This window comes from Ptychodera flava, chromosome 18 (assembly GCF_041260155.1).
Source record: "Ptychodera flava strain L36383 chromosome 18, AS_Pfla_20210202, whole genome shotgun sequence".
NCBI lineage: Eukaryota > Metazoa > Hemichordata > Enteropneusta > Ptychoderidae > Ptychodera > Ptychodera flava.
In genome coordinates this window covers 12,591,117-12,606,835 of record NC_091945.1, presented here as the reverse complement: position 1 = coordinate 12,606,835, position 15,719 = coordinate 12,591,117, and the positions used below count along the sequence as shown (strand labels likewise).

General features: G+C 38.1%; 2 protein-coding genes across 2 annotated transcripts; one reads left to right on the top strand and one right to left on the bottom strand.

Moving 5' to 3' along the window:
- Nucleotides 1–257: 257 nt before the first annotated feature.
- LOC139117591 (uncharacterized protein SE_2353-like) lies at nucleotides 258–1,280 on the bottom strand. Its single transcript, XM_070680834.1, has one exon. The coding sequence runs from the start codon at nucleotides 1,278–1,280 to the stop codon at nucleotides 258–260; it is 1,023 nt and encodes a 340-aa protein (XP_070536935.1).
- Nucleotides 1,281–10,600: 9,320 nt separating this feature from the next.
- Nucleotides 10,601–13,478, top strand: LOC139116880 (ecdysone oxidase-like). Its single transcript, XM_070679612.1, has 5 exons — nucleotides 10,601–10,739; nucleotides 10,996–11,188; nucleotides 11,275–11,327; nucleotides 12,798–12,965; nucleotides 13,224–13,478. The coding sequence occupies exons 2-5, from the start codon at nucleotides 11,180–11,182 to the stop codon at nucleotides 13,336–13,338; spliced, it is 345 nt and encodes a 114-aa protein (XP_070535713.1). The 5' UTR covers nucleotides 10,601–10,739; nucleotides 10,996–11,179; the 3' UTR covers nucleotides 13,339–13,478.
- Nucleotides 13,479–15,719: the final 2,241 nt, after the last annotated feature.

The following is a 15,719-nucleotide window of genomic DNA, read 5'->3' as shown; positions in this document are numbered from 1 at the left end:
ATCAAGCTTTTTGTAGCCTTCATCAGTGTTTATACGATAATCATTACTTGTTTTATCTATCTGTGTATTATTTTACTTCATTTGTTCGGAGAAATTTTGCTCTCCCAGCCATGGCCTACAGAACACATTTGGCGGCCTGAAGTTGTCGGCAAGGAGAAGTTTAACTTGATTAAAGGATACATTTATTTTGGCAGCGACAGCTCCTTTGCGTTTGCTAGTGATAACTCTTATCATGGTAAACTGAATGTTATTTTTGATCAATAGTCTCTCAATCTGTTCACGATTAGTGCCCTCCTTAATGCCTCCAACGTACATTCTACGGTCTCTGAGCGAACACTAGTAACACCCTCAAACTCAAAATCTGTACGGCTGTTGTCGGTAGAGTTCTTGTCACGTATGCCACGTGGACGAACAGAAGTGGTCTGTTCAGACCATTCAGATACAATATCAGTGTTAATTTTCGAAGTCTCCTCGTTCCTTGCGATAGTAGACGAATCTGTTGACGGCACAGGTAATGATCGGGCTTCCATTGCGGATGCCGCAGACACTGACGCAGCATCCGATGTCGACTTTCTTCCTAGTGTACCTGGCGCACTGGTTGGGTTTTCACTGTTTTGCAAATCCTGCGAATTGAGATTCTTCGTTGGCGCAGAAGTCTGTTCAACACCAGACGAAATCAAAATGTCGCTTTCCGGTGATGCCACTAAGTTAGTGCTCGCCTTGATGTTTTCAGTTGATGTCGTTGTCTTTTCATTCGGCTTCATAGCCTGATCAGATACACGTGATAACTGGGTAGATGCTAGACACGGACTAGGCGACGTGGATACATCTACTGATTGACGAGGAGAATGTTTAGTTACTTTCTTTTCTGGGCTTTTCAGTTTCGATAAAGTCTGTTCATTCAAACTGCGTTGGTGGATTAAGTCCGTTTGAATTTCTTTCACTTGTTGATTTATGAGCTTTAGTTTCGATTTAGAATTTGCTTCAAATGCTTGAGTCTCACCTCGAATAGCGTCGATATTTTTCGTTAAACTGGACACCGCTGACTTCGTATTTTCCACTTCTGATTTGATCTTGCTAGAAGACTTCTTGAGTAGTTCAGTTTCTTTTCTGAGGTCATCAACGTCTTTTTCGTGTTGCTGTTTTAATGTCAGAACTTCTGCCACGAGCGATTCGATATTGTCTGTAGTACACGTGTTTTCCTTATGGACATTCAAAACGTCGCTTCGAGGCTCGGAATCGTCTTCGTTTTCTTTCCCGTCAGAGTAGATAAGATGCATGGTTTAACTCGAAGTTGTATGCCCTTGTTTTAGTAATGGGGTAATAATGGCAGGGTCTTCCTCGTAGAGGTACTTGCAAATGTCGTAGCAATCCTCCAGCAGTTTCTCGCTGACTGTGGATTTTGAATTTTTTCGGTTGAGTCTGCGTGCAAGAACGCCAGCTGGACACGCAGGCATCTTTTATGCCAGGTTGAAAAGGTCATTACGTAACTTATGAATTTCATCGACAAAGTTGTTCATTTTTGCACAAAGATCTGCGACCCAATTTGATCTTGGTAGTCGATGAAATTTATCAAGTGCGTATTTAGTATGCTTCGAATGATAGAGTTCACGATTCTTAGATGGAAACTGTTCACAATCATCATCATTACTGTCATGTGAATCAGTGGCAGAATCTTCACTCACCAAAGCCTGTCCATCACCGGTCGACATTGTGATGCAAATTAGAATCGGTAGAGTTGACTTTTCAGATCCTCAGATTCAGATCCTCAGATCCTCAGATTCAGATCCTCAGATCTCAGACCTCAGATCCTATATCTTCAGACGCAGATTCATAATAAAAATTTCACAATTTTCAAAATTCGATGTAATATACTGATAAATAAAATATAATTTAGATTTGAAAAGGCTTTAGAAATTATTTTATTTCTATCTTGAATCTTGAACTTAAAAACTTCGATCTCAGAATCAGAACGTCATCTGTCGAAGACAGGGTGCGCAATGATTCCACTTGTTATGTCATCACGTGAACGTTCCCTCATAGAGATAAACACACCCGCGCGCGATCGAACGATCAAGACCGCGACGATCATGTAAATGCTGGCTATCGACAGTCCGTATTTTACCATCGTTCGTAATATTTATGGCGAGGGAATATAACTAATCCATGTTGGAGGCCAGTGACCCGGGCTAAATCAGAATTCAGGGGTCGGAAGAAGCAAGTTAGTTAATCTGTAATTGTAGACCCGTGTTCGTTGAAACTTGTTGAGCGAAAACGTTTATGTAGACTTTTTTGTTTTCATAACTGCCTTGTACATGTCATATTCAAATTATTATTTTAAATATTGCAATCATACTGTTAATTCGGGTATTGTAAAAGGCTTGTAAATTCGAATCTGCATCTGAAGTTATAGGATCTGAAGTCTGAGATCTGAGGATCTGAATCTGAGGATCTGAAAAGTCAACTCTACCAATTAGAATCCACCATTCATGTGTCTTGACAACAAATTGTAGACAAGATCCTTCAAAATTTTCCCAAGTAGAAGGAAGGCAATGTCCAAAATACAACAGGTCAAAGCACTAATACTTCATAAAAGATATCAATCCCATTCGAGAACGAATTGGCATAGATAAACGAAAAAAAGTTGAAGAAATCAAGACACGACGTGGACACGATGCGTGTCTCTCTCACGTGTCTCGCGTTCCTATCGTTCTATCGTTCACCTGACGAAAGGCTCTTCTTACCATACAGAACAGTGAGAGAAAATGTAATAATCAAATGAAAAGTTACTTCTTAGAGTTTCCACGAAAAAGGTAAAACAATACACGACAACTCCCCTATGACATGTTTGAATAGGATATGCAGCCGGGAGGAGTTTGGAAATTCATACTCCGCTTGGAATTAAGGTGGAGCTGCACGTTGCCAACACAGATTTTTTCAAAGGAACATTTCTAACCTAAGACGACAAGGAAACCCCCTCATACTATATTTTCAAAAAGCCAAGACTCTTAAGTTTAGTACGGTAGCAGTAATTTACTCGAAGGATGAAGGGGTGTATATTTGGATAAAACCTCAATTTTAGTATTAATGATAACAATTAATTGAAAGGGATACAGTCGTCGGAACTGCGCTCAAAGGTCGTATGGGTCGTATGGGACCCATACAACAAATGTTATTACTGTATCCAAGGCACGATGGTGATTGATGAAAGTTAAAACATGTCTGTCATAATCTACATCGTAAGCTTACATGTTGCAGCTATGATGATTAGGTGCATCTAGATATCGTGCACAAAAAACATTGTTCGTAAACAAGAAGATCGCACTGGCGCAGTTCCGATGACTGTTTCCCTTTCAGTAAAAAAATTGATACTGTCTGAAATGTAATATTTCAGTTAAAACAAGAATATATGTAGAAAAAACGACTATTTTTATATTGCATTAGATATCTTTATTCTACAATAGTATGGGTTGAAATACAGACACTCAAAAAAAGTGTTTAAACATGATAAGGAAAATTAAAATGCCTCTTATTCAAATGTAAGAACTCAATTAGCAAACAAAATACTTGTTTTGTTACACAGTATTTCAAGAATATAATGTGAAAAATTTAAGAAAATTTGACCCAGCCAGAGTAGAGTTAAATCTCTGGAAATCTTGAAACCGGCAGAAAAGAGAAGCAAGGAAATCGGGTGATTTGCATACATTTGCATAAATTAACACTTCTGTATAACGCAACTTACGACTGCTTGACAAGCTAAAAGGTGAGCACAACAAACGTTTTAATCTTGGGTTAACAAATCAATTAAAATTGAATGAATATTTGCAAAAAGTTGGTTTTGAGCAAAGTCCGCTGTGTTATGTGCAGCGCCCTCTTAAACGCGACGACATTGATATTCTGATCAATTAATTTGATTATTTCTTGCAAAGCATATCGTTGATATTGGTGAAATGGTTACATTTGAGAGGGAATAGCTGGAAAAATTGATATAGGTTTATTAGTTTTGTTCTGTTAATCAAAAACATTTTCTTGTTTTTTCTCCTTAAAAGTGTGTCAACATTCTAAATATTATACTTGCCCGCTTGACGACACTATGAATATAAGACATGCAGTGGTATTGTGGAAGAATAAATTGCAGTCCTGATAAAAACTTATTTGGCACAATAGTCTTCTGTTGTATACATACATACAGAGACAGACAGCATTGGCAATTTTAACACTAACTTCTGATAGCCAGAAATATTTATTTATTTGTTCATTTATTTATTTATTTATTTATTTTAACAGAACAAAACGATCGAAAGTTCTCTGAAAGTCACAAATTTGGGAAAGATTAATTTGTTTGCAACAGTAGCATGGACAGTCGGTATGAAGCATAGGTTGTAGATTTTTTGTCTTTTTGTTGTGTTTTTTCAACTTTGTAGCCCCCTCCCTCTCCTAAATATTTAAAAAATAAATATTTAAACATTTAAAAATAAATATATATGAATAGTGTCGTACTTCTGCCATACCTTGTAAAATAGCTATTTTGAACGTAGTCTAGTGAAAGATTCGTGTAGGTGATCGGTCATAAGGGTCGGAAGGCGGAACGGTCAAGGCAAAGATCAGATTGATGGTTTCATGGATGAGGGCGCCCTGTTCGTTAGGAGAGCCGCTGAACATATATGCGTTATGAACAGCCAGCACTTCACAGCTCAGCAGCTAGCAGCTCGCGTGGCATAATTGATTTCTCAGAACAAAGTCTCCGTTACGTCGCGGTTGTTCTGGCTGTCGCATACCACGTAGCGTTGCAGTAGACTTTAATATCAGGCCGAACTCTCGCCATGGAAGCTAGTCCAGATCTCTCCGCCCGATTGGATTGACGGATTTATTCGCGAACAGGTAACTATGTGCATGTGGACTAGCTCGCATTTTAAAGCAGTGTCTGTCTTATGTATTCCCTCCTAAAGATAGGAATTCTAAGGTCATATGGGTAATCTTGCGTTTTTCCACAAATTAACTGGGAACTCTGGGAATAGTGAATACCAAAGTGACAGTTTCGACAAGGAAAACACCTGGAAAAGCCCGAATGTTGCTATTAATATTATCATTTCTGAATTTCGATAGTAGAAACGCCCACTCGAGTTCCCCTTTTGTACGCCCAGTTTCCATACGAAAGTGGCGATGAATAAGAGGGCTAATGTCAAAGGACACCCCCTCATACTATATATTTTCAAAAAAACAGACTATTAAGTTTAGTATGGTAGCAGTAGTTCACTAGGAGGATGAAGTAGGTATATACTTTGGGTAAAAAACCTCAATTTTGGTATTAATGATAAAAATTAATTTAAGTCACAAACGTGACGCTTTTTTCTAAAATGTAATATTTCATCTTAAAGAAGATTATATGTAGAAAAAACAACTATTTTATTTGCATTATCTTTCCTCCTAAAATGGAATGGGTTGAAAGACTGACACTCAAAAAGCGATAAGATCATGATTAGCAAACTTAAAGTATCTCTTTTTCAAAATGTAAGAATTTCATTAATTGCAAAACAAAATACTCGTTTTGTAATAGTATTTAAAGAACATAATGTGAAACTTTCAGAAAATTAGACCCAGCAAGAGTGGAGTTAAATTCTTTGGAAACCTTGAACTTGGGAGAAAAAAAGCCAGGAAATCGGGTGATTTATGTATATTTGCATAAATTAACACTCAACTTACGACTGCTTGACAAGGTAAAAGATGAACCCAGCCAATATTTTAATATTTGGTTAACAAATTAATTAAAATTGAATGAATGTTTGCAAAAAAGTGATTTTTGAGCAAAATACACTGTGTTGGATGCAGCGCCCCCTTAACGTCATGACAAGGTTATGAATTATCACTCTGGTATCTTTTGCCAATGTTTGAAAATGCTTGGGCCACGTGAAGCTGCTTGCAGCCTTAATTTTATTTGCAATTTTTGGTTCATAATGTGACATATGTCAACGTGTAAACACAACCTGTGAAACGAGTGCTACATAAGTGCCTAAGAAAGCCAATAGAGCTAGGGTTCCGATGTGCAAATTTCCCTTGGGAGGGCGCCTTGCAAATTCTTTATGGCAAACATCATGACCACTACCTGTTGTGAACTTTTCAACCTGGCGTCACTTCTATAATGGCAGACAAGAAGCAAACGTTCGACTTTGTAATAATTGGAGCTGGCAGCGCTGGTTGTGTACTCGCAAACCGTTTGACGGAAGATGCTGGTATCAGTGTACTGTTACTGGAAGCCGGTCCCGAGGATACGAAACCTGAAATCCATATTCCCATGAAATAGATTATCAGTATAAGGTAATGTCTAACGCCTTTGTAGGACAAAGAATGACTTCTTTGATGTTAGAAGGGTCTGTAGAAACAAAAGTTTGATCTTTACTTCTGCGCTGAACTTCTGATCTAAGTTACCATAATCAGATGGCCACGACTGTCAGTACATCAAAAGATTAAATACAATGAAAATGTTTTACACTCGCACATTCCTTACACGTTTAGATATTTGACAGGCTGTTTGTTCGACTGCCAGTAATTGTTCACGGCCATTGAACATGTACCACGGATACAAATTACCTTTGTCGAGCATGGATGAATGGTAATGAGGTCAGCCTTAAAGTTACCTCGTGTGCACTGAATTGCATGAACTGAAGCTAGCTATTTCTTATGGTCTCTTACAGACAGTTCCACAGAAGCATGCATGTTTCGCCATGAAAGATAATCGCGCTGTGTGGAACAAGGGAAAGGTCAGGAAGGAAATGGTTCAATTTATGACATCTGCTGTGCAAGCGGCAGACGTACCTTTGTATGAAATGATAAAAAAAATCATATTTTACAAAGGACAGGTTCATGCGAGCAAACTACGATAGTTTAATGAGCATTTTTGATCAGAGTAATTATGATTCGTAATAGATATTTTACTTACGATAATAGAAATGCTTAAGTTCAGAGTTATCATCACCTGTGGTTACTGGAATATTTTCCACTGATACGCAAAAAAAGAAATAAAGACTTTATAATGTGGCATTAATGACAAAAAACTCCGGGTAATATGTTCGTTTCCATATTTAACAGCTAGGCTAGAGATTCGATGGATGGTTGCAGCTTATAGTCAGTAACGCGGAAAAGAGACCTACCAGTCCACCATCTTGCACAGGCCATTCAACCGTGGCCTTGTATTGATGACCCTCTCCACTTGTAAAATGCACAATTATAACCCTTTGTTGACCAAGCCAAGGTTGTTTCACGTTCACCGCCACTATATATGAATGACCAAATATGAATGCCACACTTGACTATGCTTGTATCAGTGCCCATCGGCCATTACTGCTCTTATCCTCTCAGCCAACGCCAATTGCCACCATTTCATAAATTTCTACTACATGTACACTGACGTCCTCATCATATTACAGGGAGAGAATTTATCAAATGTTATAAAATGTAGGTCTTGGTGGATCTAGCAGTATCAATGGAATGCAGTATGTTAGAGGATGCAAAGAAGACTACGACTCATGGGCAAGACTTGGAGACGAAGGATGGAGTTACGATGAAGTACTGCCATATTTTCTAAAATCTGAAAACAATACAAAGTAAGTAATACTAAGGAAATCAGTACATTTCAACTGAATAATAACCTTGCTATACAGCGTCTGATTTGATACATAGCGCACTGACAGAACGTTAACATTGAAAACTGGAGTTAGAAATTATTGTCAATGGCCATTCTGATTGCTCATAATTTCACTCACGGATGGGGATTATATACCCTGGAGGAGTAGGAGAGATTAAACTGATTTTTGTAATGCCGTAGGATAACGACACCGTAATAAAATAAAATAAAGTGAAACCTGTATACCGCACAGCGTCACTGATTGTATTTTAATATTTCTTGTCGATGAACTCTTCAAGTTCCTACGCTTTTAGAATTAGGTCTTGTTATTTACATCAAAGTCTCGTCGCTCATCACGAAATGAATCACTCGCCATAGTTTTCAATGCTGCTGATGACACTAAATATACGGTCAAAATTTAAAATACTATTTCTCTGTCGAAATAGTGTTTAGAAAATACCCTCTGCAGTCACCTTTCCGAGCCAGCGAGTACTAGACTATCTATTTTCTTGTCACGCGACGTGTTCTGGCGAATAGCGACATGGAATAAGCATGTGGCATTATATATATATATATATATATATATATATATATATATATATATATATATATATATATATATATATATATATATAAATGGTTGCCTGATCAATACTTCAGAATCGCTTTAAGTTTATATTTCAACCCATGGTTGCAAATACATGGTATGCTTATAGATTGTATTCGACGAAAATAAGGCAACTATCGTAGTGATCCTGAAAAATGGAGAAACTGGTGTTGTGAGTGTGAATAAGTAATCTTATCTGCTGGTTCCGTAGCTTCTCCACATGTTTGTAACTGTTTATTTATGTCTACGGATAATGTGCTAGGCGGGGAAAATCGTTTGACATACATCTTGCAAGTAAATGCCATGGCATGTTAAGTAAATGTTCATGAAAGCTTTTAAAGAAAATTCTGTATTTTTGGAAACACAGGAGATTGTTATATTTCTACTAAAGCAAATCGTGGAATACAAAAATGCCAAAATGCAGCTGAGAAATTTACAGGTATCATAATGGTGAATACGTCTGCAACGAACCGAATCTCTTTATTGTCTACATGATAGATTTTAATGTTGTCTGGTGTTGTACCAAAGGATCATCTGGAAGAGTTGGGAATACCTGTGTTGTGTGACCTTCCAGTTGGTGAAAATATGCAGGTAAATAAATCTTAAAAGTGGCCAAATACAGCACAGATCTTTCCTGGTATGTCATGGTCGTGAGGCACAAACGTTTTGATTGGCGAAATATGTACTCCAGGGATTATATTCATTATTCGTTGGTACCGAGGAGTAAATGCATTTTATGTAACATTTTTAGCACAGAAGTAAACAAATAAGATTAAAGTAACGGTCTGTCTTGATTTGTTACGTAGGATCATCTCATGACATTTGATAGGCACCATGCAAGTGGAGGCGGCATTTCTAAAGTGAGTCTCTTCTATGTATTCCAACGCATTCTCTTTCATAAACACGAATACAAAATAGAAAAGTTTGCAAAGTATACTGGTGGGATGACGGAAAAACCACCTAAAAATTTTACTGATTCTTTAAATTCAAAATTGTGATTATCCCTGTTTAAACCGAATGAGGAAAACGCGGATTCCTGATGTTCACAATGGCGAAAAGTTTAAAACGTCATATTATTAAGAGGCTGAAGTCAAACTAACAGTAGACGAAAAGGTATCGTAAATTTTCGATAATTACGACTGAAAAAGTGTTCCTAGGCGTATCCTACGTTATCGCATTCTACGACAACCAAATTATTGAGTGTCAAGTAGAGTCATTTCTGTGACATTGGACACGCTGCACCAAACGTAACGTCAGTTTTAGACTCGGTGAGACATAACGCTTAAAGGATTAACAAGGATGCTTTGTAGTTTGATTTTGTCTCAAAAGTAATCAAAGATATTTTATGTATTATATAACAACATTGCCTGTCTTCACACTCTCTCGAATCTGGCGGTCATAAAAAAAACCAAGGTAAGTTAAGCTTAATGTGGACATCTGATAAATAATAGAAGATACAATTGTTGATATTAGGCCAAAAAAGATAATTTCCGGTCACCGCGCGCGTTATTTCAGAACCTGCGCATCATGGCTTTTTAGGGAGGGTGGGGTTACATACTCATAAGTATAGCTATCTTTGATATTCCTGTTGCATGCCGAAAATGACAAAACAGAAAACTGAAGTATTATGGAGCCAGTGATAAAAGACAACAACAGTTGCATCAATAGTGCTAAACCAGTATTGCTAAGAATAAAAAAGAAAGGAAAAAAAAACAAAAAATAAAAACAAAACCGCGTCGCGGCATCACTTTTGCTGAATGTCAAGGACCAGGAGCAATTTCTTCTCTTGTGGCCTTAGAAAGTGGGATTAAAAAAACTTAGATATGTCGCAGGTGCCAAATGTGAAGCAGGATGTGCTTTTCGACTCCGAAACAGCTGATTAATCCACCTTTTAAAAGGAAAGGTTTAAGACCTTTCTCTTCAGTGATTTGGCTACCTATCTTGTGTTGTCCAGGTCTTTGTTGTGGTTATTTGTTATCTGCTGTACGTTTTCCTGAATCTGTCATCATTTTAATAGTGACGATGAATTTTGGGATCTCGTATCGATAACACTTGCGATGCGTTTTAAATAGTCTAAAGAAATTATTTACAGATTCGCAGTTAGTTTTTGGAGAGAAATATCACAGAAAATATACTCCGAACTATTATTTGTCTTAAAATGTTCAAAAGACTCTATTCGGGAAGGCATCGTATTGACACCTTTCTACAATATATGTAAATGTTCTGAAATGGAAAACTAAAGAGAGTACTGTAATTGTGATTATGATGAACATAGTTGCAGAGTTTGAATGTGCGATAGTCATTTGCCAAGTGCATTACATTGCAAACCAACGGTGACATTAAACACCGGTAGAACATTTCATAAATTTAAATTGTTCTGAATCCTTTGCTGACTCCATTAACCTCGTTTACAACAGGATGGCATTCCCTGGCCCGATATACAAATTGCCTATTTGCCTGTTTACTACAGTTTCGGACCCAAAGAGAAGGAATCTTGAATATTCGTGACGAGTAAGTACTCCATGTCCTTTTAGTAAGTGGTTGCAATTAATCTCTGCTGCTATACAAGAGGTAATGTAAGCATTCGAATATTTTGTAGAAGGATACACGAATCGAAAGCCATTAGAACACATCCGGGGACAATATTGAAAATGCAAATAAAAGAGAAAGTCATCATATTGTCATAGGCTAGTCAGGTTTATTTTCTTCCGATAATAAGACTGTAGACTGTACGACTGCCGGCTGTGATCTGTTAATTTTAATACAGGTTCGATGAAACATTGGAGTATGGAGTCAGCGACGAGAAAATAGCCACCAAAGAAGGCCTGTGCATCTTCGCAGCTCTATTACATCCAAAAAGCATCGGCAACTTGAAACTGAAGAGTAAAAATCCACTCGATAAACCACTGATAGATCCGCGCTACCTGGAAGACGCGGATGACGTGCAAACGATGATAAGGGTGAGTAACAGCTACTGCAGGGAATACAAGAATACTAATACCTAGCTGATGATGTCAATAGTAATGTCTATAATTTTGTCTTGCAGGCTAAACGATTTATCCAGAAGCTAGCAAATACTAAGGCCTTCAAGGATTATGGGTAATCTATTGAATTTTTGAATTTATATAAGAGAGAGAGAGAGAGAGAGAGAGAGAGAGAGAGAGAGAGAGAGAGAGAGAGAGGGGAGAGAGAGAGAGAGGGAAGAGAGAGAGGGGGGGAGAGAGAGAGAGAGGGGGGAGGGAGGGAAGAGAGAGGGGGAAGAGAGAGGGGGAAGAGAGAGAGGGGGAAGAGAGAGAGGGGGAAGAGAGAGAGGGGGGAGAGAGGAGAGAGAGAGAGAGAGAGGGAAGAGAGAGAGAGGGAAGAGAGAGAGGGAAGAGAGACACAGACAGACGCAGACAGGCAAGCAGACAGACAGACAGAGACAGACAACAGACAGACAGACAGATTTACAGAAGTAGCCAGAGAGACAAAGACAGACAAACAGAAAGCCATGGAGAAAGACAAAGAGGCAGACAGAGACACAGAGAAAAACAGAGATAGAGACAGAAACAGACAGACAGAGAGACAGACAGAGACAGTCGGACAGAAGCTCGAATGGACGGACACAGTCAAAAACATAAAGGCTGGTTGATGTATCTGAATGAGTATAACATGGTTTACATAAGACTGAAAGATTCGTCGCTCGAGGACGCTCTTTAAGCTCCCGTCATAGCGACCCTCGGACGACGGATCTTCCAGGCTAGATCTACATGACCAAATACGCGATCGTTAACAGTAAACATTAGGGGCCGTCGATAATAAAAGCTGACGCACAAGAAACGTAATTCCTTCGTTTTACTTGAAACCCCTCCCTCCCCCCTCAAAACGAAAGTTCTTATGCGAAATCAACTTCATATTATGATGCTGTTTCTGACAAACCCACACACACCTCTGCGATCCGCAAGCCCATGAAAAAACACCGGAAGTTCACATTAATTACTAAACCTCCACTTTACGCGTTTCACTTTTTAAGACACAGAACATTTAATGTATTTCGCATGTAGGAAAATGTTTCGTGTATATGTTTCACGTTGAAAAACGTTACAAGTTTTATTTAACATTTATGTCTTTTTGTTGTCATTCTGTTCTCGAATATAGTATTGCAATATGCGTTCTCGCTGCAAAGTCGCATTTCGAAAACAATAGACGAAAATCCTTATGCGATTTTGACGCACACAAAACGAAATGAGCTTTTCCCCCTCCCCCCTAAACGAAAGAATTAGGTTTGTCATGCGTCAGCTTTATTATCGACAGCCCCTTAATACGGGTAGGGATACCCTACTTCCCTACTTAGTTATCAGAGGATTAATTTTACAGACCTTCCTTTCCTACAATGGCACCAGCTGGATAAGATAAACGTAACAATGGAACATTAACACCTTGGGGGATTAAAAGTCTGCTGTTTGTCACACGGGTTGGTCAGGCAAGGACCAGGGTGTCAGGTACCATGCAAGTTAATGTAGTCTGTCTGTAATGAAGTATTGCAATTCATGGCTAAATTTCCTCTGTGGTTATTTTTATAATACACAGAATAACGCCATCGCATTTAAAGTTCGACAACTGCCCTCATGAGTTTGATAGCGACAAGTATTGGGAGCACTATATTCGTCACCTGACGTTAACGGCTTGGCACGTGTGCGGCACATGCAAAATGGGAGCCAAGGATGATCAAACAACTGTCGTGGATCCATCTCTTAGGTGAGGATTTACATGATCATTATTTTTCCCAAAACTTTTAAAGTACCACTAATGGCACTATTGGATATACAAGAACGAGAGGTATAGAATGACCTCAAAGTATGAATAATAGGCATCGTTTGTTTAAAGTTTCTACATGATTAAATTTTCTACAAAAGTAAATATTTTGATTTAGATATAACGTGTTTATAGGATTTTGCTGTGACATGTTCTAATTTAATTCGTTGGATAAAAGCTCTTCTTCTTATAAAATTTCAGAGTGCGGGGTTTGAAGAATGTTCGTGTCGTCGACGCCAGTGTTATGCCTCATTTGACCTCTGGCAACACCAACGCACCAGTCATAGGAGAGGAAGGAGCAGATTTAATCAAATAAGAATTAGTGTGACCAGAAGATTTAGAACATAGTCCGTAGGTGAATTCAGTGCAGTGTTCAATTACAATGACCAAGGTAAAGCAAGATCGAAACCCTTTATGTGAGGAAAAAAATGAAAAAGAAATTAAGTTGTGATTACTTTGTTGCATTGAACCTAATCTCTATCTGTAATTCCTCCTTTTTATATCTGCAAGAGAGGCCCCCTCTTTGAACATCTTTAATAATTTTTCTCCTAACAAATTATTTAGTTGTCTACGCTTCAGTAACATTTATCATCACAGTGTCAAATATTTAAGCAATAAAGCACCCTAGCTATATGGCATACAAAGATATTTTAATCAGTTCACTTCATATATGCATTCGCTATCGCTGGTGCATATATGTCGTACCCTGGCCAAAATCTCGTGATATACCGTCGGTCGTTGTGCTTTATTGCTTAAACATTTTCCTGGGTCTGAATATGGAAGATTGTATCATTGTAATGGTGTTTTTGATATGGAAGATTGTATCATTGTAATGGTGTTTTCAATTGTTCTAACATTCCTGTGTGACTTTAAGATAGTCGTGCACCTCTAACCTTTATTATTTCTGTTATGTAATTCAGGACAACTGATGCAAATAAAAGTATAAAACAATAAGCAATCGGTTTCTTAGTATGCAAGACGCACACTTAGAATTTGGATCGCAGATTTTTGCATACACTTTTTAAGTGAAAAGCAATCTGGAACTTTTGCAGTAGTTATAGATTAGCAACCTATCCGTCCCTATCACAGTCCCTCATTCACTTTGCATGGGGCAATCAAATAGATCAGATAATAGACGCAACATAACCTTGGTACAACTTATTGTAAGATTATCAAATGACAGGTGCATGACACAGTGAAAAATAGAAACAAGGAACCTATGCACAGACCAGGAAAGATCAACCAAGCGCATATGTGTGTGTACACATATGACATAGCAGTTGCACTTGGTGTGGCGATCCTTCTTTATTCTCACCAAGGACTACAATTCTCACCATATGATGGGAAGAAAAAACATTTTCTCATCCATTGCAACAGATCCTCATCCATTGCGAAAAACCATCTCTTTTTTCGCCCCAGTTTCGCAATATTTCCCCACAGTGGGAATTCGGTTTCGCTGGTTACTCATGAGTCATGTGTATCTGAGTATGTGTGTGTTTATCAATCATAACTCCTGCCGATACAAAAATCATGTACAAGAGAACTTTGCAATGTCAGTCAGGTTTTTTTACCATAATAGATAAAAATAAGCGAGTACAGGAAGTTTGCGAAGCTTATTGAGTCTGGTTCAAGCTAAGTTTCATTCTGCATTTGAAGATTTGTCAAGACATAATAATTCATCAGAGAAATTCAGATTTCGCTAACTTATCTTTGTATCTTAACATTACCTCTTTGTTCGAAGCAGTGTTCTAAATTTCGTACCGGCACATACTGACGTAACGATTGAATCATCACCTGTTCCTCAGAGCGCCCTCTATGCTTCTTTAAGTTACGACACACACGTAGTTTTCTCCCGCTACTGTCCTTTAGGGGCCGACATTATTTACGTCCTGCGGGGTCGGAGGAATTTCATTGTAAACCCCAAAATTTCGAGTACCCCCCCCCGCCAACCATGATGAAATTGAGTAACCCCCTCTCCATAACTCAGACATTTTGACTGACGCCCCAACCCGCCCACTTAGAAAAGTTAAATACAAATATTTGTAAAATGTTCAAAAATACAGCACTAGTAAAGACATTTCAAATCCTGATGTTCCCTGCTAGATTATCATCGTTATCTTATGGCAGTTGAAAAAGGTGAAACCAACAAAAGAAAATTCAAAGTGACAACAAAACACAGATATAACAGCTCAAGCTATAAACAGTATCCAGCCATATTATAAGATATTTGGAATGGGCAGAATTTGAAAATACAGTGGGGAGGGGCAACATGCGAGACGTTGAGGGAAGTATCAGAGGGGGTGTCCCCAATCTTGAATGGAAAATATTGAGGAATTGATGTGTGCAAAGGTGCAGTCTGGAGCACTCTGAGAGTTGTTTTTCTTTTTTTACTAAGTTAAACAGTTAGAACATCCAAAGGGAGAGAGCATCGAAAATTTTGAGAAATTGATGTGATATGGTGCAATCTTTGAGGTGTTTCAATTTATTTAGCACTCGGTAAAATTGTTTGAAAATGATATTGAACACTGATATTTTTATTACACTTTCTGCTTGATAAGTTTTGAGTCTCAATACTCAACAACCCCACAATGACAATACATTATGCAAAAAAAAAAAGTTCTCGGTTTGCCAGAGGTTGAAGACGAAATAATATACAGGAATGGAAAATCTGTGACCTTCTTGTGTGATTTCTCCTCA

Excerpts from the sequence above, each read along its gene's own strand:
- LOC139116880 (XM_070679612.1), top strand. Across the intron at positions 11,328-12,797 it reads AAGGCCTTCAAGGATTATGG|AATAACGCCATCGCATTTAA; the intron begins GTAATCTATTGA and ends TATAATACACAG. Across the intron at positions 12,966-13,223 it reads GTCGTGGATCCATCTCTTAG|AGTGCGGGGTTTGAAGAATG; the intron begins GTGAGGATTTAC and ends ATAAAATTTCAG.
- LOC139117591 (XM_070680834.1), bottom strand. The coding sequence starts at position 1,280 with ATGCATCTTATCTACTCTGACGGGAAAGAAAACGAAGACGATTCCGAG.